The 24,009-nt window shown below is 40.7% G+C and overlaps 1 protein-coding gene across 1 annotated transcript in view; it reads right to left on the bottom strand.

The window, feature by feature from the left end:
- The window catches only part of LOC149286128 (telomerase-binding protein EST1A-like), a 93,187-nt gene that overhangs the window by 19,712 nt on the left and 49,466 nt on the right, over window positions 1-24,009 (bottom strand). Inside the window, exon 13 of the mRNA XM_089494440.1 lies at window positions 10,590-10,791. Coding sequence (XP_089350566.1) covers window positions 10,590-10,791 — 202 coding nt within the window. The remainder of the gene's footprint in view (window positions 1-10,589; window positions 10,792-24,009) is intronic.

Raw genomic sequence — 24,009 nt, 5'->3', positions numbered from 1 at the left:
TCAGTTATGGCAGGTTTTTTCTTCTTCACACACACACACACACATACATACATACATACATACATATATATATATAATAAATATATTATATAAACATATAATAAATACATATATAATATATATATATATATAAACATATAATACATATATATAATAAATATATAATATATATAATATTAAGAGATGTATAAAAAGAAGCATCTTTATCTTCCACTGCTGTTCGAGGAGACCTTTCCAATTATGATTTGAATTATAAGCGGTGCCCTTCGGGATAAACCTATGTTTTTGTCAAGTGAAACAGATACTGTTACATTTTTAAAATATTAACCTGTATTCATGGACACACGGTGGCAGAAATATACTCTTTCAGCTGCAACAGTAACCGCACCATTTCTAAATATTAAATCAAAAAGGTATTGAGCTTAATGTAATACAATAGAGGTAATGTATATATTTCACTTTCTCTGATTCATACATGAGACCGTAAGATTGTTCTTGCATGTAGGAGGTTTCAGTAAAGACTAGTAAGAGGTTTTATACTTAACCTAATGTGTGAAGAAATGTACAAACATCTAATGCTAGCGTTCCCAAGATATCCCAAACACATACATAAACAGAATTTGATCAGATAGTGAGGGCAGCACAGCTAGTTCGAGGATGTAGGGGATGTTCAGCTATCTGCCCTGTGTTGTGCCAGCGAAATACAGAGGATAATCAGGCTTCTTGAAATCTACGAGAGAACAGGGACAGAGGAAACGGGAAGGTCGCATTCTTCTTATCACTCAGCGAGAGGAGAAATGGTTACTTACGTGAAGAGCACAGGCCTTGGCTTTAATATTTTATGGCTACAGATAAAGATATGGGAAAACAAGCCCTGATAGACAAACAGGGAGCCCAGAGCGTGATAATGGTAACAGAGCTCCGAAAGAACGCGTGGAAAATCCACAATCACAACTGAAATAATAAATTGGTGAAACTGCAAAAAGAGGAAAACCTGATGAAATATAGAATGAGGAGCAATATAATATCAGACCGTAGAGAAACAGGTTTTTTTTAATGGATGTGGTATATTGTTTACAAGCACCCAGAAGACTCTTTGGGGCACATGCTATTTTATTGGAGATGAGAGAAGGTCAGTATTTATACGTAACCACTGTAAAAACGAAAACAAATAGAAAAAAACAACAGACATTTACAAGCAGTTAGTTCATCCTAATGAGTTTGCCACCAGGGTTTATAGAACTACTGCTAAAAATACCAGCTAGCTGGTAGCAGTCTACGAAAAATTGCCAAAAAGCTGTAGTTCCCATCACAAAGACTCTAGAAGGCTAAAAGCACAGGTTCCTGCTGTAGTTCGAGAATTATGTTACTCATCACATAAAGTATGCCTTGGTCCTCTGCTCCATGGAAGGCAAGTAAACTCATTAGTCCTTCTTAAAACAAATGGGAAATTCTCACACATGGTTGTAAGAAATAGTGACTAATATAAAAATGAAACTAATGTGCTATTTCACTTAAAGGAAAATAAAGGTCTATTAAGTTGAACCAATCCAAGATGCCTCTAGCTGATCCAGCTCAAGGTAAAAAACAAAAAACAAGGGGAAACCGTTGAGGACTCCACAGGCAGAAAGAATAACCCTTTGATGGATACATTTAAAATGACCGTACTCACACTTGATGACTTTTTATTGTAATTTCAGAAAAAGAATGAATTAATAAAAAAAACACCACAATACCTGCAGTCACCACTAGAGGAGGGCAAACATGTTTATCCATATTCAAAAACATGGCAAAAAGTAGCACTTTCCACCCCATGTCATGTGTGATGATGTCAGCAAGCACGAACCTGTGGTTTCTGACCACTTTTGCAGGGATCAGCTTTCATGGGGAGGTATGGCAAAAGAGGGCAAAATCGTGAGATTTCCATGGAAACGAAGACACAAACAAATTCTCACTATTTGCCTAGCTATAGTCACCATGCCGATAAGCAGTACATTCTTTAGGGTCCTTGCTATAAGGAGTATTCTTCTCCATTTAGGATGTGGATCATCTATCAGTAATCATAAGCGCCCTCTTACTATGTCCGTCTTCACATTAGTGGACTTACGTTAATTTCTTCACCTGGTTTTAAAAAATGTAATAAATGTTAATACAGAGTGCCAGGGTTTCTATGCCAATCTCAGGGCAGAATGGGCAGCTTTAGAGGCACAGATCTCTCTGACTATGCCACCAAAGACAGGGTGTTGCGTTGTAGAGGCTACTTAACAGTTGGGGTCCTGGTTGCTGCTACACCTTGTAATTACCCCAGTTAAAAAAGAAAAACACCAGTCTAACCAAAATATCCTGGGTCAAACACCAACAGTCAAGCAACTATGACCCATAATGTCTGACCATGCCTGTGTGTGTTTGTAAGTAGATATACAGATATATATCTATTTTCAGCTCCGCACATTTTCAAGAACCCTGTGGTTCCGAGACACAGAAGTGGCCTGACTGATCGTCCTGATCTGAGGAGATCCTGCACTGTTGGTTGCATGTGTGGTCCAGCGACAAACAACTTTGGCTTGGGGTCTGATTGTGGATACCCTTTAGTCATATACATCTACTGCTCGTGACCCAAGTCACAAAACAAACCACATTAATAAAGTATGCTTTCTTTGTGACTAAGGGAAATCTCCTACAGACTAAACTAGCTCAAGCATGAAGGGTGTACGTCATGTGTCCTAGAGGCATGCATCATAGAGGAGTTTATTAATTTGCTGTGTACTGTTCAAGGAAGCCAAACATGTGCCTTAAGGTATTCTACAGTGGCAGTACTGCAGGACTCAAACAGAGTCTGAGTGCAATTAGGGTTCAGAGACATACAAGTGAAGGCTACAAGTTCACAACAAAATGTTTAGGAAAAAAACCAAAAAGCACTTAAACGCATCGTATATAAATCTGAGAGTTCTCTCCATTTTTTAAGTCACCGTACAGCAAAACACAACTGCTAGCGACCAGGACCCTGATCATAGGAGCTTATATTTAACCACACAGTTGAATGGTTAGATCTCCGAGAGGAGTTTAAAAGAAATTTCTTGCTATTCCAGCCACAATTTGAAAGAGGATGCTGCAATAAGCTTATTACGCCTACATAATGTATAGACATAGCATCCACTCCTCTGGGGTCAGCGTAGGAGGGAAATGCCCTCTCTGCAACTTCTCCCTCTGCCCACAGTCCAGACACATCGCCCAGATGGGGAGTCCAGTCTGCAATTAGAACAACTTATCCAGAGAGGACAGAGATATCTTGTTTAGTAATGAGGAAAAAATGCTGGAAAGGGGGGTGGGCTGGGGGATGAAGGGAAGATGGTCTGGAAAACACAAACATCTTGGGATGAGAAGGGCAAAGGGAAATGATGAGAGAGCCAAGCAGAGGAAGTTTACTGCAAGGAGTTGTGTGTGCGCAAAGTGACAGCACGTCCGCAGGTAAGGAACGATGGACCCTCCTGGGACTAGTTAAAAAAGCCTTGTGCCAAGAGACAAAAATATAAGCCATTTACAGATTATTAGATTACGGCATTTCATCAACCGACAGGAGCACAGAAAGCTGATAGCGAGGCTCAAAAGAATAAACTAAAAGGATGTGTACTGAGGCATCAAAACGATGCTGTTTCAGTACGTTCCGTGCGACGTACACTACTGTTCAAAAGTTTGGGGTCACTTATAAAATGTCCTTGTTTTCAAAAGAAAAGCACATTTTGTCCATTAAGATAACATGAATGGGATCAGAAATACATTGTAGGCGTTGTTCATGTTGGAAATGACTATTGTACTTGTAACAGCTAATTTTGAATGGAATATTCTCACAGGCGTACAGAGGCCCTTTATTACTCCCATTACTCCTGTGTTTGCTAAACCAAGTTTAAGCTTAAAAGGCTAATTGATCAATAGTAAACCTTTTACCAAGTATGTTACCACAGCTAGAAATGTCCTGGTTTTCCATGAAACCAGCTAAGGGAGCCCAAACTTTTGAACGTTAGTGTATTTGTATTGGGTGATACACCAACGGTAACTATTGGCATTAAACCTCAAGTGCTTTACAGACACAGAAGGCTACGCAACAATTTAAATTAACCGTGAAACGCTTCTGCTGTCCCTTTCTCTGTGTTTTTCAGATCTATGTCTTCCCTTTTAGCGTTGATGGAAGGTAAGGGGGTTCAGTAGGTTACGGTGACACTGGCACAGACTGATACCAGCAGCCTCTCAAAGTGACTAGATCAAAGTCACCAAAAGGAAGGTACGTCTCCAGCAGCAGCTGAACTATATCTCCAATGATACCGAGCTAAATGTCAAGGATCAAAGCAAACAGTTAAAATCTACATTTTAGACAGGACACCCGAATTCATAACAACGTGTTATTTAAGTGCTATACATTTTGGGGCACTATGTGAATATTGGATGGTAACCTGTAAACTAACTCCAATGTTAGCAAACAAGTTAGTTAAGCAAATAGCAAATTAAAGCCCCTCGAGCCATGCCTACACATAATTCACAAGATATGGACAGCAGTTGGTATTTGTACCCCTAGCAGTCCTTCCCACTTGTCCAGGCAGGATGAGTTGCCTTAAGGATAATATTCATATGTATTAAACGACCTATGCTCAGACAAAAATAAGATATGGTTTAAAATACCGCTTTAAGGCTTTAAACATTCCAAACTAGTGCTACAGTTTTCAGGGCTTGTCGCTAGAGAAAGAGTACTGCATCATAAACATTGCACAGGCAAGACAGAAGAAGCGCAATCATCGCTCGCCTCCCAAATGATCACCATACATCCCCGCACTCAGTAAACTCATCCATACATTCACGTGTTTTTTACATTTTATATAATTATGTCTCAGAAATTAATGTGAGAGGTTGGGGGGACGGGCTCTATGCTGTGGAGTCAATTACAGGAAGATAAATTTCCTTCTTGAGGAGCTGTCAGAGCTGAAACAGCTTCGCTCCTCGCTGAAGTGGAAGCTTCGGGTCATGCTTGGTTTACTTGAAACAATGCCATCACCTAAAGCTGCTGATCTTATCAGTGTGTCTCAGACTGCCGCAGATGTGCAGCGTGGCACTGCCTGAAGTTACAACACCTGGACTCGCGCCAGCTACAGAAACAAGACGCTCTCTTCCCTGCTTGCTTGGAAAAGTACGAGGTACAAACTGTGATGGTTGCCAAGGGATGTATCCAAAAGGCCAAGGACATGAGCTGGACACACGGGCTCATCCATAAACCGATACCTACGTTTATAATGAAAACAGGCAATTGGCATCCTGTGTATCCAGATGTACCTAGCGATTGAACGGTGTGTTTCTTGTGACCAGTAGCAGCCATAAGATAACCCCTTACATTAAACACGACTGCCTTAAACACAGGCCTTGGGAACATTGTGGGTTTTAGTAGTTTATGTATATATAATCTTGAAATGCAAAAAACTGGAGCACGCATGGAACTTTTCACAAAATCAATGCTTATTGTGACAAAATGAAATACTTTTCGGTCATATTTTAAAACAGACCTCTATATCAAGATATATACATATACAGTTAAAACACGGCCGTTTAGTCGTATATTTTTTTTAAAGCAATGGAGACTTTTAAGATATAGTTTGGGAATCACTCCATGCATTTCCAAGGGGACAAAAATCATAATTTACCAGGGACACTAACCTACCATATGCATTAAAAATAAAATACTTATATGCATTAATGCCTGGAGTGTCCTAGTCTAAATGGTAATTATGGAGGCTAACCATTTGGCAAACAATGGGTTAATGGAAAGCCACATATTTTACACATTAGATTAACTTAAAGAAGAGGTTCCTGTGGGAGTTCAAGAGGGTTCCATCCAGATTCATGTTGATCTTTCTCATGCAACTCCTGCTTAATGTCCACATTCTCATCGGGCTGTGATTTCTATGTGTAGCACCTGGACAGCTCAACCATCCGCCAGACATGCTGCTCAGGACTCTAGAGATCATGGCTCAACCTAACAAGAGGCTTTAGAACCATTTTAAGAGAAACCCGAACAGGTGTGGATAAGCGAGACATAGACGGACCCCACAGTTGAATGCTGAGTGAAAGAAGGGAATCTTCAATAAAAAGGAAACGGGTTATCGACTAGTTTGTATGTCAGTTGTATGTTTTGGATATTTGGCCAATGTGCAAAATAATAGAATAAAAAAAATAAGATAGGCATGGATCAGTAAGTATTTTGGTTACTTAATAAGATAAAATACTTTGTTGTGTTTAAACATACCCCAGAAACAGCAAAACAAGCACTGTTCCTAAACACAGAGCATATGCGTCAATTTCTGTGTTATTGTACTGGTTAAGAAACCACTAGCTGTAAATCCTTCCAGACACACAAACAATCAAATCAAGAGGCTAGTAACTCTTTCATATGGATCGTGTCCTGGAATTAGAAACTTTTTTTTTTTAAATAAAAAGAATGGCATCCACCCTTAGGTACCCTTATGTAAGTAAGTGGCTGGTAGCTGGCTATCACAGCATACAGGAGAAATAGTTTGTGTTGGCTGTGGGCGACACAAGCCCAAAGGAGAGAATGAATTTGATTACTCTAGCTGACTAAAGGTCTTCATAGAAAAATGTTTAATCAGCAAACATCAAAGTCGGAGCTCTAGAGTTTCTCTGCCTAATAAAGGAGCGATGCCTTTGAGTCTGGGTCGGTAATGATGGTGCTGAGAAGAAGGCTTGGTGTTGGCAAGTTGCTGCTTTGTGGTCTGCTAACAGATTGAGGGAGGCTTCTGCCAGTGTAACAGGAGCTGACCTAAGAGCCGGAGCCTAACACTAACAAGCTGCACAGGAGGGACTGCTCAGGAAGGGTAGAGAGATGCTGTTACTGCATTTCTTCCAAAAGTGTGCATTCTGGGACTCAAAGTTTTGTAGTTGAATTGCGCTCTATAGGATGAGACTCTTGTAAACAGCTTATTGACTTTTAGTGCAAAGAGACATGACCCTGGTTCTGCGTGTAGACGTGTAAGCATGGGTTTGGCATCATCTCGTGTTCAATCTGACAAATATTTCTAAAGGTTGTCCCAGTTTTGTAACAGAGTCAGCAGTCAGTACCAGCCTCAGAGCATCCGTGGGTGAGGGCTGCGATGGGGGGAACCCTGGGGGCTCCCTACATGAACAGGCAAAGATGCATCACACCTGGCTGAGAAGTGTCAGCGCGCTGGACGGCAGCCAACGCAAACTGGCAGAGTACCAGCTAAAGCGACCATTAATAAGAGAGCTGTCACTCTCAGGTTGCAGGCTTCTTCTAGTATTCCCTAAGGCAGAGGATTACCTGTTGATGCTGGGATCTTCTATCACCTTCCAAGTATAGAACTGGGTTGTAAAACCACTCACACAAACTATTTTCCTAGAAATGCTAACACAATAATGTTTGTTATGTTATTTCCTCATATGCTATATATATATATATATATATATATATATATATATATATATATATATATATATATATATATATATATATATATATATTGTTTCATAATTATGAAAATTCAAGGACTATAAAAGAGAAGAAATATTACACAGCTCTAACAAAGCAAACAGGCAAGCATAGTATCAAAGAAAGATTATTGAGAACATTCAATACAGTATAAGCCACAACATGTTTGGGTCATTCCTGATGACTTAGGAAAAAAATCTAGGTGTCATCAATTGCGGTACTGAAGGGGTTAACCTCTTGACTGTATTTGCTTCAGTAAAGCTGAAGCGTCCCTCTGAGCAGCATTAGGTTGGGGAGAGGGTAAGACTGAGAAGGGTTAAGACCCCTCAGGACAATATTTGCTAAGGTTCACACCGCTGCCGATTCAGTTTGTGTGCTGGAGGCACGGAGTGGTCTTTGTCGGGACTTGTTGCACCAACATCGCTAGATAAGCAATCCTAGAGGATCCATCCGCGAGTCTCCATACAGTGTGTTCACATTCCTTTTCCACTCCGCAGTCATCTGCCGCTTTATCCTGGAGCACTTTGTGAAGTTCAGATGGTTTCAGGTCGCATCACACCTGCACAGGCAGGCCCCTCTTATTTCTCCGGGGAAGAGTGGGTATTATAAACGGATACCAAACGAAAACGTACCGACCTGCGCATGATCTTTTCTGTGCGACACACGCACAGGTTTTGGCTGCTTCTAACAATTTTTGTTTGGCAGCTTAACGCCCCAACGTACATGTATCAAAATGATATCTTTCATATAATTTAAGCTGCTTAGCAGCACAAAACAAATACATTCTCGTTACCAACATACTTTCATGTGATCGCTTACGGTTTTGTCAAGGAATTTCAGTCACGTTATACAAAGTCATCAAGTTTCCTGTAATTAGGGTTTCATTTAACTACTAGGGACGGCGGGTCACTGGGTGAAAAAGAGTTAAACCGAAAAGGAAAAAAAAAATGATCTTTTACTTATAGCCGCACACAATATTGAACGAAATCTCATCCTCGGGCCAGAGACATCCCCCCCCCCCCTGCTCCCCATATTTTGCTTTTAGGAAGTGGTGTCTCACCCCATAAGCTGAGGTATTAATCACACAATGTCTGGTTTTAATCCACACGCTCCCAGTCCTGAACGGATGGTTATCTGGGGAAAGAGTATTCCCCTTAATCTCACTCCATAGCCAAGAAAGCTGAAAATGAAAAAAACAGATCCGAGCAGCAGTCAGGCAGTGTGTTCGGTCAGACGCTGCCTCGGGGAGGGCCTTCTGCAGATCTGGCTTTTTCTTTTTTTTTTTTAAACAAAATATTGACTTTAACAACCTAGAACTGAAGCCATGAGCAGTCATTACGCAGTCCCTCCTACTGAATAAAAAGCAGTACAGGAGTTGCAATGGTCCTATTTTAAGATTAAGGCTGGAAAAAAAGCGTCCAGTGACATTCTCTCCACTACGACCGATCTGTTCACCGCAAAAGTGCAGACTGTGACCTCAACAATCCCCTTGACATTGCAGCAGAATATTGCAATATGTTCTAGAAACGATCTTAGGCAACGATGCCGTTAGGCCTGTCACTTTATCTCACAATGTTTTAGGTACTTTTAAAAAGTGAACTTCTGCCCGACCATCAGACCTGTAATAACTGAACAGAAAAGGAGGTCACGGCAAGCTATAAAGTCATAAACCTAATATAGTTCATTATAAATATGAGTGCAAAAATGTGGGCAACTTATTGATGCCTACTCCCATACTTTAATCGGAATCTGCCCCTATACACAACAGGTTTATATAATTGATTACAGGTATTGGTCATTGAAAAGGAATAACCTTTTGTTCTCAGTTTAAAGACACACGATAATAAAACCAAACAAAACTGGCCAGTGAGCCGCAGAATAATAGCAATAATAATAAAAAAATTGGAAAGTAACACAAGTATACACACTAGGGAGGGAGCAAAAGTACACTTTAATAAGAAGTCATCATTGGATAGAAAGAAGTGAGCAGTGTCTAAACATTTGCCAGCATACAAGCAACATCTCCTCGTTTTATGGCATGTCACCCAATAGGGGGGACACGTCTAGTGTTTCTTTGAAATTTAAGTATTCCTGGGAATGAGTAGTTCACTTCTGCCAAGTCTTACTCATTCTGAGTGATTCTCATTCATTCACAGCATCAATGGATTGTGGACTTTTATTACAGTCACACTTCTTTAAGTTAGACGTATTCTTTTTCCTCTTTGTGCTATGTATTTATGGTGATACGACAGAGCGGAAAATAATCAAACACTAGATCTTGGTTAGCAGCCATAATTTGCGGACTTGCAGAGGGGACACCTTTGCAGTGAGGCACCATGGAGTCCCTTTTGCTTGTTTCAAATACATAGTAAGATATCTCATCAAACTCTTGAAGGCAATATAAGATGCCAGTTGTAGCCAATGCTACAAATCCCTGAACATTGCAGCAAAGCAACGAATTCAGCCAGCTCAACACGTGAGGGAATAAGTGATTTAAAAAAAAAATTAACAAAAAAAACCCTTTCTGTAAGTTCACACACAGTTTCTGCTTCTCTCTAGTCAGCTATTTATCACTTTCCTCTTAGGGAAGAAAAAGAAAAAAAGAAAAAAAGGAGAAAAAAAAGCCCTGGCAGATATCCTGGATGAGAGTTCTGTGGTGGATGAAGAGGGTGAGTGGAGGGGGGGGGGGGGGGTATGCATGATGCAAACCATTTGGAGCGAAGTGAGAAACGCTGCCAATACAAGCTGCTCCATTCAAACAAGGAAGTGATGGGACATACAGAATGCCAGAAAATTGCACACACAATGTAAGCAAAGACACACACACTGGACATACACAAGGCACGCAAACAGAGCAGCACACACGTGCATGTGTCTACACACACACTTCTCCAGCAGAGACAGATTTCTAAGGAGTTGGATGTTTGCAGGAAAAAGGTCAATATTTTCCCCTAACACACTCAATGAGGTAATAGTGTTCACTGCACATAAAATACTTCCCATGAAAAAGAGAGATGAGGCAAGGGGAGGGGGCACATTGAGAGATTCCAAAGATAAAGCAAAAGGTCTCTGCCCCAGCACTGACCTTGTCTGAGGTCTTCTCAACGTAGCATGGCTCCTGAGGGGCAGCGAGAAGGGGGACAAAACCGGAGAGGAGTCGATCTTCTTCCAGGATAAGAAGTGAAAGGTCATCATCTGGGTCCTTATAGAGAGGGATTTCAGACTGGTTTACGGAGGTCAGCGTGTTACAGAATTCTGCCAGAACACCCCATATGTCAAGCGCTGGCCTACAGAAAAGACAAAAAAAAAAACATTTAAGGCATGACTGTAAAACTGTTTTCGGTCACCATGATCATATGTGGAGATTTAATTCCCATATATTCCACACTGATGCATGTTGAAAGAAACATGAGCTATAGAGACTGTGTACACACACATGTTGGTTATACACAACGATTCATACTAATTTGCACCAGTCATACGTGTAAATTCAACACGGAGCAGTGAATGAAAGCCTATGCAGCATTCAAGATTCCAATTAGTGAATCTTTTGCCAACAGATATATTGTCCATTTTTGCTTTATTGTACAGAACATGACCTGCTCTTTTTTAAAAACAAAACGATTGAGGTACAAACAACGTATACAGAAAAAACTAAATGTGAGTTTACAGGAGATTAAAGATGTCACTTCAGTAAACGTGTATGTAAAGCGAATGGACACTTTGGTCCCATGTTACGCGTTTTTAAATCATTGAGATTTCTTATTGTCTTAACTACATAGCCAGAGTTAAAATGTTTGCCCCATCTCAACTCACCTAGAAAGATCTGAATTAAAAGTGAATTAATCTGAAACAACATCCTATGCCACTAGAGAAAGGAACAGAATCCTAAAGATTATATGTGGAAATGCAATGTAAAAGTAGAAATGGTAAAGGCTTCTCACTTTTATATGTTGGTAAAAGAGAGCAGAAGATTCTCTACTATCAAGTGCACTAGCTGCGAGCGGTGTACTAAATGATTTTAAAGGAATTTTAAAAAAGAGGAATATGAGAAAAGTGATGTGCAACAAAAGGAGATAAAGGAACAAGGATCGGATATAGACACATACACTTCTGGGACTAGAAACCAAAAAACCCAACTAAATTCAGGATGCTGGGTTATTATTACAGAACCGTAATTATAAGCCGTAGATATGACCACGGTTTCACTGAGACAGCGAAAGAGAAAAGATGAAGTTCCAGGTTCCAGATCTCTAAGCTGCCTCGTTTGGCTAGGGTTCTACACCAGGAAAAGCCAGCTGACACAAAACATATTGCCACAGAACACGTGATGGCAGTGAGAGAGAACACTCTGTACCACTGACATGTAATCCCCAACCCCCTTCAGAAAAACAAAAACGTTCCCCCCTTCACATCCCTTCCTGTCAGAGGGGTTCATCTTCTGGCCCTCTACAATCTGCTGTCAAAAATGTGCAGTTTGGAAATTGGGAAGAAATAAACACTGGGAAGGCTGGTCAGTGAGGTAATGGGAACAGTGTGAAGTACTGCACAGGCAAATAGTGTTTTAATAGTTAAAAGGAGTGAACTTGACATAACCCCAGGAAAGATCCTGTTCTGCCCCTTAGGCCTGACAGATATCAGAGCGGAGCAGGCACCGGATGCAAGAGGAGTGGGGGGCACAGGGCCTCCTGGGAGATAAAGCTGCACGTCCGTGCCTTTAACCCTTCGGGATGCCCCCGCTGCCCGCTCTGGGCCGAGCACTTCCGGTCACACACGTCCTGTGCCAGAAAACAGCGCCAAGTCACACAGAAAAGGCTAGCAAAGTAAACAAACTGAAAACAACAACTGTGACAAGAAGAGAGGCAGAGAAAGAAACAGACAATCAAGGAGTGGAAGAGGCCAACAGAGGGAAAGCATGAGAGGAAAAAGGCTCAGCAGATACATGGTCCGGTTACTCTCATACGTGTGTAGATCTGTTTCCATCTAATAAACAGAACAGTTCCATGTGCCGCACCCTCCATTGAACAATTGCTTCATGGGTTAGAAGCCCTCACCGGAGTGGAACTACAATGGTGTCTGAGGCTGATAGGAGTTGTCCTCAGAAAGGTGGAGAGACAGGGTCTGCATACTCATGCTCCGAGCAGCCAGTCTGCACGATGCTTACGGCTAACAAATATTACAGCCGAGTGTGACTTCTCGTAAGCATCACAAGCCTCTAAGGCTGATAACGTTCATTATCAACGCTATGCTGAAACGATGAAACACTTCCTACAACACTGAGTTCTGGCCTGCAGGGACCATCATCTGACCTTCCCGTAAACACACATTATATGTCCAATTACATCCAAGGCTATCGGATGATGCTGAATGCTGTACTTACCTGAAAACCTGGGTAACAATATCCATTCACTCCGTCCACGAACACAAGAGGTTTTCTGAAGCGCACGCTTGGTATTTTATAATGAAGGTTTGTAGTTCTAGAGCTTTGGCCATAACTAGCAAGGGCTGATCATGGAGTCAAGCTGACCAGAACATAAGATACGTTTCACAATATGTACTACATACGCTTATGCCGTTGGACCTAAATCCAAGAAAGTGCCACATGGCAAAGATATAACTCATCCTATATTCACATCAGAGTACCAAATTTTGCCAATTTGTTACATTGTCTGCTATTTATTGTATACAAGCAGTGCATGCGCTTCACCCCGGCAACTTGAACGGTTACTGTACAAGACAATTCTGCTTCTCACAGACTGGTGTTTTCTTTTGCTAATTACGCGAAGACATCTGCTACCAAGGTGTGTTCTGTTGGCCCGGGCAGAACTAAATGTCAAAAACAGCGCTGAAAGGCAGGAAGCTGCTAGAAGTGGGGGGGTTCAAATGCTATTTAATGTGGTTTTAGCCAAAGGATGACTGTCCTCTTTCTACAAAACGGATCCATTAGGGAGTCAATTGTTTAAAGTCTTTCACTAACAAGAAACTGGATGTCAAAATCAGATGCTGATGGTAAACGAGAAGGAGATGGCAAACGAGAAGGAGCGGGGACAGTGCTCGGCGGCTTGATGCAAACATACAGCTGGGAGCCCAGGGCAGGATATAGCCCCTCGCGCTGTGGGTCTCGCACATAACAATTGCCCCCCCCCCTTCCATTGACATATGGATAGAGTCCTAAGCTCTGTTTATTTCAGCAGGATGGCAAAAATAACAGTTCATTTACTTTTTATTGCCTAAAATTCCAGGGTTTAATATAACTGTCAGTTTGAGTGGAGGCCAGCTGCTGTTTGATAGGTTGCAGAGTTTGTTAGGGGTCCCCTCTCGCTGAATGCTGGTATTAATTAAAGCCTGTTATGGGGAGCAGACCCCCTTTTTTATGAAACTGGCCTTGGCTAGAAACACAATGCCTATTACTGAGTGACGTGAGATAATGCCAGATATCTGAACAATATGTACAAAGTGAACGCAAAAGCGAGAATTATGAGAGTTGCCGTGCAGTTTAATTGCCCTTCCGGCAAACACCTTATGGTTACCGATAGGTAAAAAGCACACAGCAGTAGACCAGTTCATTATTGTGACTTCTTGGTAAAAAAAAAAATTAGAAAAAAGCCTGAAAAAACTTTGGTTTAGCACCCTTCCTCTTAATTAAAAAAAAAGTCACAGAAAATGAGAAAATATCGGCTGTCCTTTCTGTTCTTCTTTAAGTAAAGTCTTTCTGCTATTATAAAAAGAACCTCTGACCTCTTTTTTTGGAAGGTCATCCTAATAGCACTAGCCACAAAGTGACAATTAAGCAGAGGAGCTGATATTCAGAAAGTAATGATTTGCTGAAAGCGTAGTGCTTTCATGGAATGGTCACCACGCATATCTGGAAATTACTTGATATATATAACAAATTAGGGTGGAGTAAACAAAATGAAGCAGGACCTGCTGCATAAAATTAAACTGAGCAATTACTCTTAAGTTTTTCCAGATGTATGATCAAATAATATTTGATGCACTGATATTCTCTACAGCCTCTGTGGGTTTGAGTATTGGTAACGGCATTACACATAAATCATAGCGTTGAATGGCTATTATCATTAGCCTCATAAGGAGGAGATGACGTTTGCAAACATTTGTAGTAAACTGATGGGAAGAGGACTCTCTCGGGCATAGATTGGAAAGCATTTTTTTTCATTACAACCTTGATATTGGTAGCACAAGCAAAAATGTTACTTACATTACAAAAACTTACATTAACATGTAAAATATCTTGTTCTTCCAAATATACAGTATTTGCTCGATTATAAGACGAGGTCTTTTTCAAAGCAAATGCTCTGAAAAATAACCAGCGTCTTATATTCGAGGTCGTCTTCTAATCAGACCTCAAATAGAGGTCTGACTACAAGACTAAGATCCAGATCCTCCGCAGCGCTGCAGGGGACCTGGATCCTCTTCTCCGGCAGCCGGTGGAGGCCTGTGCGATGCGTGCAGACAAGCTCCGCTGCTACAGGGGCTTCTATGACAGAGCACCGGCGTCACATGACCTTCCGGTGCTCATTCATAGAAACCCCGGAAGTGCCAGCAGCAGCGGAGGTTGTCTGCGCGCATTGCACAGACCTCCACCGGCTGCCCCCACTAGACACCAAGGAATCAAGCAGGGGGACAAGTCTAGGGATGCACTGGTAATAAGGGCTTTCTGGAGGCAGCGTGGCATATAGGGGGGTTAAAAAGAATATCAGGGAGGCAGACTGGCATATGGAGGGTTAAAATGAATATAAGGGAGACAGAGTGGCATATAGCGGGTATAAGGCATTTCTGGGGGGCAGAGTCGCATATAAGGTAGTATAAGGCATATCTAGGGGGCAGATGTGCATAACTGGGGGCAGGTTAGTAAACAAAAAGGAAATTAAAGCAAAAAATTTATTTTTCTCAATCATAGGTTTTATTAAATATGAAAAAATAGTTTACATGTGAATATTTACTAGTAAAACTTTTCTCTTATAGTGTAGTCTTATATTCAGGCTTTTTTCCCTAAGTTAATATTAACATTTTGGAAGGTCATTTTATAATCAGGGTCGTTTTATAATCCAGCAAATACGGTAATTAGCACAAATGTTCATGACCGTGTCAGTACATGCAGATTGTTGTACACGGTTAAGCTCATTTTCATCTTCAGTACTGGAAATCTTACATGACTAGTAACGTTACGATATTAGGGAAACCGAGCTGAAAGTCATGGGTGCTTCAGTCTTGCCCGCTAAGGGTCAGTTTTAGACTTTTGTTTGCGGTCATTGCCATTATACACGTGTTTCAGGTACTTGTTGGTCCTATGTTGCCACCGGCCCTAGACTTTCTAGGTGCCTAAGTTAACTATGCTTGACTTGATCACTAATACAGGAGAGAACCTACGGCCAACCCCCACGGCTCCACCAGCTCGACACCCTGTCAACCATATAATTGGCTTGTTCTGCTTCTTACAATGGAAAGAGTTTCCTGATATCAATTAGTTATTCACTGTACACAGTAAATGCCTCTGACGTGCCAAAAGGTTAATGAACAATACTTTTCTTATACTAATTCTGCAAAAAATGACATCTGTAAGTAAAACACCATGTCTGAGCTTATAATAAACAGAAAAACAAAATTGGTGATGCTAAAAAATGTAACCACATTGGCTGTATCAGTGCACTATGGATTTTTATATATAAATGTATGCGCAGGCCAATGTATCCGTGTGTGTGTGTGTGTGTATATACATATATATATATACACACACACACACACACACTATATAAATGGATATACATGTGGCTTCAAAATCTGGGAAACCCACACCAAATACCAGACACGTGGCTTTACATATATTTCAGCATTTCAGAGAAAATCCAGTGTAAAAATAGCGCGCTAGACAAAGAAGAATTGCTAAGAATTAAAAGTTTTTTCCCTCAGATTGCATGACCTAGGACATCCCCACACACATAAATATACCGGGGATTTCCTTGTATTCCTCTTTTTGGCCTTAAGCATTTACATTTTTAAACTATCTACGAGGCATGAGAGTTTATACGTGGTAAGACAAGGAGAGTGCCTGACGTGAAGAGATGTTGGGACAAATAAAAGAATTCGCTGGTGGTGACAGAACCATAAAGATGGGTTAAGGGTACAAATTAAAGGGCGCTCTATAACATAGTTTGTGCTGTAAAATTCCATAAACACTCAGCCTTGGACAAACGTTTTCTTACATGTTGGGCCTTTAAAAAGGTTAGAGATCTTCTGCAGGAAGGAACTCCTTGTACACTAACCAGAATATGGTAAAGCATAAAAAAAACAATGGGGTCTAGAAGTTCTAAAGCTCCAGTGGTTATGAAATGCTCGCCAACACAACACACACATTAATATTGTCAAGTATATTTAATCATTGTGCTCCTGGAACAGGGATAGGCGGCGTTTCATTGCCAGAGGTTGCCTATTGCGGATCTGGGAAGGACATTGCAAGCAGAATTTCAGACTGATCAAAGGCAGCTGTGGTGGCAGATGTTGCCTATCCCTGTCCCAGAAACAACTGGACTGGAGGCGTTAAACACTAAAGTATGTTCACAATAGCAACTGAGGCGTTGGAGAAATGTTTATTAATGAGGGGGAAAAGCATTGTAGCATCATTCTAAAAATGAATCCACAGTTTGGGAGGACTGATCGTAATCTGAACCTACAGACACTCATGATAGGACAAAGTGATACAGAAAAATCACGTTTAACGTTTAAGGAAACAGATTTCACACCTCTACCTGCAAAACCTTTTTACCAATTATTTCTTTAAACCTGGAAGAAATATTTTGTCCGTCTCCAAACTTGCTGAGCATCTTTTTTTTTCCCGATCCAGACAAAATATCCATTATTGTTTTCTGGTTCATCAACATAGCCTTGGTTTCACTACCAACATTTTACTCATATTGCACGCCTAGGGCCGAGTTGTGCTCCCCTAGGCCAATTTTTTGGAACGTGTCCTATTGTTCATGAAACAGCTGAGGTTATATTTACTAACCTGTGAGTTCGGAGGAGAGTTGAATGGTTCAACTTACAGACTTTACTAAGTCTTACGAAGACCTGACCTTCAGTCGGCTCCTGACTATCCTAAGTTACAGCCAAAATTAAAAAAAAATAAAAGCTATACTAAATCAGCCAAATAGGCTTGGTTAATGCAGGTAAATCGGGTCTAAACCCTATTTCAGGGGTGTCCAACCTGCGGCCGTCCAGCTGCTGCAGGACTACATCTCCCATAATGCTCTTTCAGCTCAATGGCTGGCAGAGGAGTATGGGAGATGTAGTCCTGCAGCAGCTGGAGGGCCTTGCCCTATTGTGTTTACTGCTGAAAAAATATTAACAAAGTAATCATGGTTGATGCTGCCCCTATTAATGTCAAGCTTTTATATGGCAATGGCGTAAATGAGAAGCCATGTCTGTAGGAAGCGGGCACTATCCAGGCCGGGCTGGATGCTATGCATACAACAACGAATACAAACAAATTATATAGGATATTTTTCCCTTCCGAAGACAAGTATGGTCTGCAGTTTTTCAATTTGATCACACATCTCACAGTGGAATTCTACTGTGAATAGTGAAGTCAGTCCTTCTTCTGAAAAAATGATGATGTAAGAATATTTGTTGTGGCTTTTCTTAATATTGTCATTTTGTAAAAAAATAAAAGAGGAGTCATAACTCAATTCTGATTACCTCAGCTTCCCCAAAAGCTTGTTTCTGCAACTCTATTATGTATTTTTAGGTGATCCTTGAGTAATGCGTTTAGCTGGGAAAGAAGTCTCAGCAGCTGTATTACACAGGGACCCATCTCTGTCAAGCCACTATCAGGGGAGCGGTGTTAAGTTTAGTCTGAAAGCATATATTAAAGCGGAACTGTCACGCTATAATTAAAAAGAAAAAAATAATATCAACAGAAAAAAACTGCATATGCTGCCTAACTAACCAACTTGTTAAGGTCGTTTTTACAGCAAATGTAGAAATAAATTACCTGTGCACACTCTCCTTCCAGACTTTCTTAACATTTGACATATGTATATATACCTTACTAGACTATAGAGAGAATTCCGATTTCTTCGTAAATAATAATAAGAATAAAAATCATTAAAACAAAATATGGCCATTGCTGTGCCTTTGGACGTGGGGGTCATTCTTACGTACTGTGTGGGCAGAGAGTTGTCCTCCTATGATGCCCAAGAACAAGCAGCTAGCAATTATGAGCCAACATCTAATATACACACGCGATATTCCCTCATCTCATCATTCATGGTCTTCACACAATGATAAACCCGTTGCGTCTATAGTCTCGGCTAATAACATCTCCCAAACAGTTTGCAACAAGCTGTCTCCCTCAGACACATTATGTTTGTATAATAAGCCAGTAAGAAATATGGATCCCACTGGCTTCTCCTAGACGCTGTAGCATATTTCAGTGATTCTTCTTATTGCTAATTTCCATGACATTTCTTGTGGCTTTAATAGCCTTGACCTAAAACATGCATCTTCTCTTACACGGGCTATAGACAATTAGTCACGCTCCATACACATGCCACAAATGCTTTCAAACATCAAGGGAAAGCCTTAAGAAAAACTATTTGCTATTGTTTGTCATCTGCTTGTGATCCGTTATTTTCAGACACATTTTTAAGCACTCTAGCGCAATATTTTTCTTCAATAAATAAGATATGAAAAGAAACCTGAAAGCCTATAGCCATGGCTCCCAAAATTTAAAGGAGGAAGTCTCACGGAAATAAGATCATTTCCTCTTACAGCAGACCAGGAGGATGCCATTATGGTCAGCCATGTAATATTTTGGGTCACTTTCCCAACGCTGAGTTGATTCTTTATGGCAATGCTAATGAAATCTGTTCCTGCATAGACTTATGTTAAAGAGTCCTGTTGGGTGATTAAGACTGAGCCGCTATTGTTTATCACAGGCTGTATGATAAAGAGTCTGGGTGTTTGGTAGATTGGAATAACAGAAGCAGAACACATACAAATGACTAATATGCAGCAACATCTGAACAACTTATGTAAAAACTGTTTTGGAAAAAATATTTTTGAAAACATTTATAATGGTGGCGGTTTTAATGAAATTATGATTTGATATTATGCTTCATGGACACAATGAAATTGTGATTCCTAGAAGCAAATAAATACAATATTTCTCTGCTTCAATTTACTATCTCTATATGGCTGACTCAAAGCTTAACCTATAAAACAGCCATGCTGCTGCTATTAATTTAAAATAGGAATCAGATTTTTACTTAAAATGAATCACATTTCTTCATTTTTATAGCTGTATTTTCATCGCTGATAAAAAAAATCATCAAGTGAATTCCATAGCTTTACTGTTACTGCAAATAACCCTTGGCAGGGGTGAGCCAGTGTTCTATGCCATAAATGAACAGATCTCCACGGAGTTGTCTGCATTGTCAAGCAAAAACTTGTCCCCTACTTGACATCATTCATTTAGCATTTTTTTGTAATAGTTTTATAAAAATAAAAATTCCTTGAAGAAAACCCCCCCCCAAACAAAACAGCATGTCATGTGTAGTCACAGAGATGAGGTCACTACCTCCGATTTAAGGAACACATGTCATGGCACAAAACGTCTCTCACGTATGAACAAATTATATAATGAACACGTCTAGTATCGACCCAAAACGGGATGCAGAATTCCATACTAACAACTTCCATACCTGTCAAACCAAGCTGGCACCGTTTAATTTAGGAAACTTTTAGTTTGACCTAGAAAAGATTGGTGTGAAACAGCTCATTTTACGGCAAATACACTTTAGTCTGTCTAGGAGACTTGCGTGCCGGGGCATGGATGAGCCACAGCAGGGCTCAGTCCTGAAATCTACTGCCACAGGAGAATGCAACGGGGAGGTTTATCATTGCTCCTTCTCCCCTAATATGAAGCAAACTTAGAAAGCACTCAGAATATAAAATAAGACGTTAAGGACATCGGGGCTTATTGAAACTAATTTGAATTGACTTGGAGCCATAGTGATCGCTCCAAGTAGAGTTCTATTGATTGTAATTGCTGTCCCACCTAAGGAAACATGTCCAGTCGATTGAAAAGAAAGGGGGATCACACTGTACACGTACAGAAATTATTTTGCCTGTGCTCCTTATACTAGCTAAAAACTGCAGGTAAGAGGAAGACGTAAAGAGCAAATCAATCAAGAAAAAAAACAAATCTTTAAATTTAGGATTAAAATTTTTCTTTGGAAAACTTTTTTTTCTTAAAAGCTGTTTAAAGGGTTAAACCCACTTATAATCCATTGGCTAATTTTGCGTTTTGACTGAATAATAGCCTTGTCATGTACTGACGTGATGTCTGGAAGTACTCACTCTACTGTATACTGTAATGTGCACAGTCCTGTATATCACTTCTGTTGTGTTTCAGTGTATTTTTTTGTGTGTTTTAGCTGTAAAGCTCTAGTGAGAGAGAAATGCTCAACAGTCAGTTATTATTAAATAAATATTAACTTGATTTCAGTTTTCATATTACAAATGAAAAACACCTCATTTCCTTAACCCATTGCCAAGTATTCCCCTTGGCAGTTCTTCCACCTAACCAGTGCCTTGGACATAATATCCTGTCTCATCACCAAGAACAAGCCTCTTTCAACTTACACCTTAGCTTGGGAATGCCCTAGCCTGCGCCATCATACACAAGTCAAATTATGACGCGCTAGTTCCTGGAAACGGTCCCATTCTACACGTTGCTAGTGGTTTGCCTTTCTTGGTGCCAGTATAGCTTTAAAACGTACATGACCCAAATTAATAAAGTAATATTGGCAGCTGCCGATACTGAAATTCTCTTGTGGACAAAATATGGACTGCATGGCTCGTAAGGCCTGAGGCTTCAGCTGCCCAGACCGGACATAAAACAAAGAACTTTAATGAAGTTCACAAAGTTCTGTTATGAGAAGGGCGTCTTATTCTCTTTGACACTAGCAGAAAAAAACAAAAACCCCCAAAACGTAGAGTGCATAATATCACGTATATTCAGAGAACAGAAATGCCAATGTAACACAGCAATTGGAATTTTGAGTTGAAGTAGTGGCAAAGCTCCCGGTCCTTCACAATAGCACCAGTGACCTTACTAAATATAGTCCATCCCCTGTGGGCACTGCAAAGATAATGAAGCTTTGGAAAAAATTCCTTCTAAACCCCCGGTACCCTGGAAATGTTTTGTTCTACAGAAGCAGCCTTTCCTTCCACAACCAAGCCCTTCCTTCATAATCCCCTCAGTGTGACATCACCAGCTGCGGTTACCATGGGGAAGGATGTCACAAACACGAGGTCAACATATGAACATGTGAGGGTGAGGGCAATTTCCAAGGGCAGGGGCCCTACATCTCATGGTGTAATCTTGGTACCCTTAACGGAATGTCAAAGCTGCAAACATCCTACAATCACAATATGAATCTTAAGTAGGGTTAGCCACATGTCACGATATTTAACCCATCTCCACCGTCACGTAACGCGTTGCAAAAAAAGGGGTTAACTGCAGAAATGGGTCATTTAACTCCTAATAACCAATAACATTTTTAATTAAGGGCGGGGTAGCAGCTGTAGTTCTGTAAACCATCAAAGAACCTGACAATGCAACCACCGGTTAACCCCACATGTGCACGTAAACCATCTCTGGGAATATTCTTTTCACAGCAGTGGAAAGATATAACTGAGTTTGACCTTGTCTAAAAACAATTTCTATCCGCTTCCAATAATCTTAACAAATGGTTTTGATTATGTATGCAAGGCCAAAGGTGGCGTTGTCATTGGCTATTCACAATGATGTATAGCAAGTCCGAAGAAGAATAGGAGATAACCCCTCCACCCCCTTGTGTGACCTAAACTCACCCACTGTCCCCCAGTAACCTCCCGATTCTAGATCCCCCAAATAGTTGCCCTATTACCCCATCTTAACAAAGGATTTGGGGAGGGGGAGGTACAGGAAAGGAAGTAATATCTGGAAGTAAAAACAAACAGGAGCTGGAGATCTCCGTACAGCAAGAGGCGCAGGGAGGCTCAGCCTACAAGATGTATGGCATGGCAGGATGGAGCCCCAGGCTGACTGGTGCAACGCTGGCCCCGCAGCCCTGCCTGTGTTTCCCATTATGTAACCCTGGTCATGGGCAGGCAGCCAGACTCCAAATGAAAAAGAAACTCTGGCTTGGCATGGCTTCTATTTTCCTATCCTCACTCAGGGTCAGCACGGTGTCACACAGCTGTAGAGAAAGCTCCAGGGACTGGAGCTGGGAAATGCTCCAAAGCCAGAGACCGGGGTTCAAGTGCCAGCTGAGAGCAATAAACCAAGCGCCGCAGCTGCAGAGAGTTGATGGTTCTCAAAAGTCCCCCGACTATTCCGGTTTGTGAGAGCAACGGATGAAGGAATAAGAGAACACAGCGTCACGGCATAAGGCGGGTGGGTTGCTGGCAGCCCTCCTGCTCTTCTAGCTGTATGTCAGGACTCACATATTTCCTTTGTTTTGTCTTTTAGTGTTAAACATACCATAAGCAAAAAAAAAAAAAAAGTTATATCCGAGTACTATTTTTTATAAACCAAAAGAATTCCTGACCAAACCTTTTCCTTTTAATTGTATTTTTTTTAATTAAACAGTTTCCACTTAATTTAAGGAACACACTTTCTAGTTTGCCTGTCAGGGTACAAAAAAATTCTAACCCAACACCCATAGGAAATCAGCCCCAAAACTCTAGGAAACCACACATCTAACACTCCATCGGGAGACGTGCCAAAGGAAAATAAAAAGTCTGGTTCTGTCCATCTCCATCTATACGAACAGTGTCGGACTGTAGCATTAAAGAAACAAAAAGTATTCTTTTATTTCCTTAAATTTCCTTCAACGCTGGTCCCAGGGCACATTTTTCTTTATTACATTGAACTGTGAGGTCAGCTCCGAAAGTTCTGCCGAGCCAGTATCACTTGTCAGTGCTGTAAAGAAAAACTAGATGCTCCCTTGAAGGAGGAGGAGGAGGTGACGAAGTAAATTAAAGGAGGAGGAGGGGAATCTGGGATCAAATCAGAGAAAGATTTTTGGATGGGTTTTTACCACAAGGAGCAATATGTGTTTTTTTGGGACTGGTGTAAAGAAAAACAATCCTGCATATTGCAATGCAATTCTAATCACCTGTACGGTTGAAAGAAAGATTACCAAAGCTCTCCGGTATTAACATCTGCTGAGAAGAATGACTTCCAAACATAATTATAAGCAGAGAACCTAATTGGGACATACCATTACCGTAATCTAGAACACATGTAAGAAACACAATGTGTGCAGGTAACTGCGTCAACCCTTCAGAAATGACGGCACTGTCAATATGTAAATCACATACAGAATAAATAAGTGTGAGGTATTTCTAATAGCTATAACCTTCACGAAAACAGACTGGAACAAAAAATGACCGATCCACTGTCCTACCTCATAGGCTAATAAAATCACCAGTTTTCT

Source organism: Sceloporus occidentalis, unplaced genomic scaffold, assembly GCF_023333645.1.
Source record: "Sceloporus occidentalis isolate IW3139 unplaced genomic scaffold, rSceOcc1.0.p SCAF_72, whole genome shotgun sequence".
Lineage (NCBI taxonomy): Eukaryota > Metazoa > Chordata > Lepidosauria > Squamata > Phrynosomatidae > Sceloporus > Sceloporus occidentalis.
The sequence above is the reverse complement of the archived record's forward strand: the minus strand, read 5'-3'. Positions and strand labels throughout refer to the sequence as shown.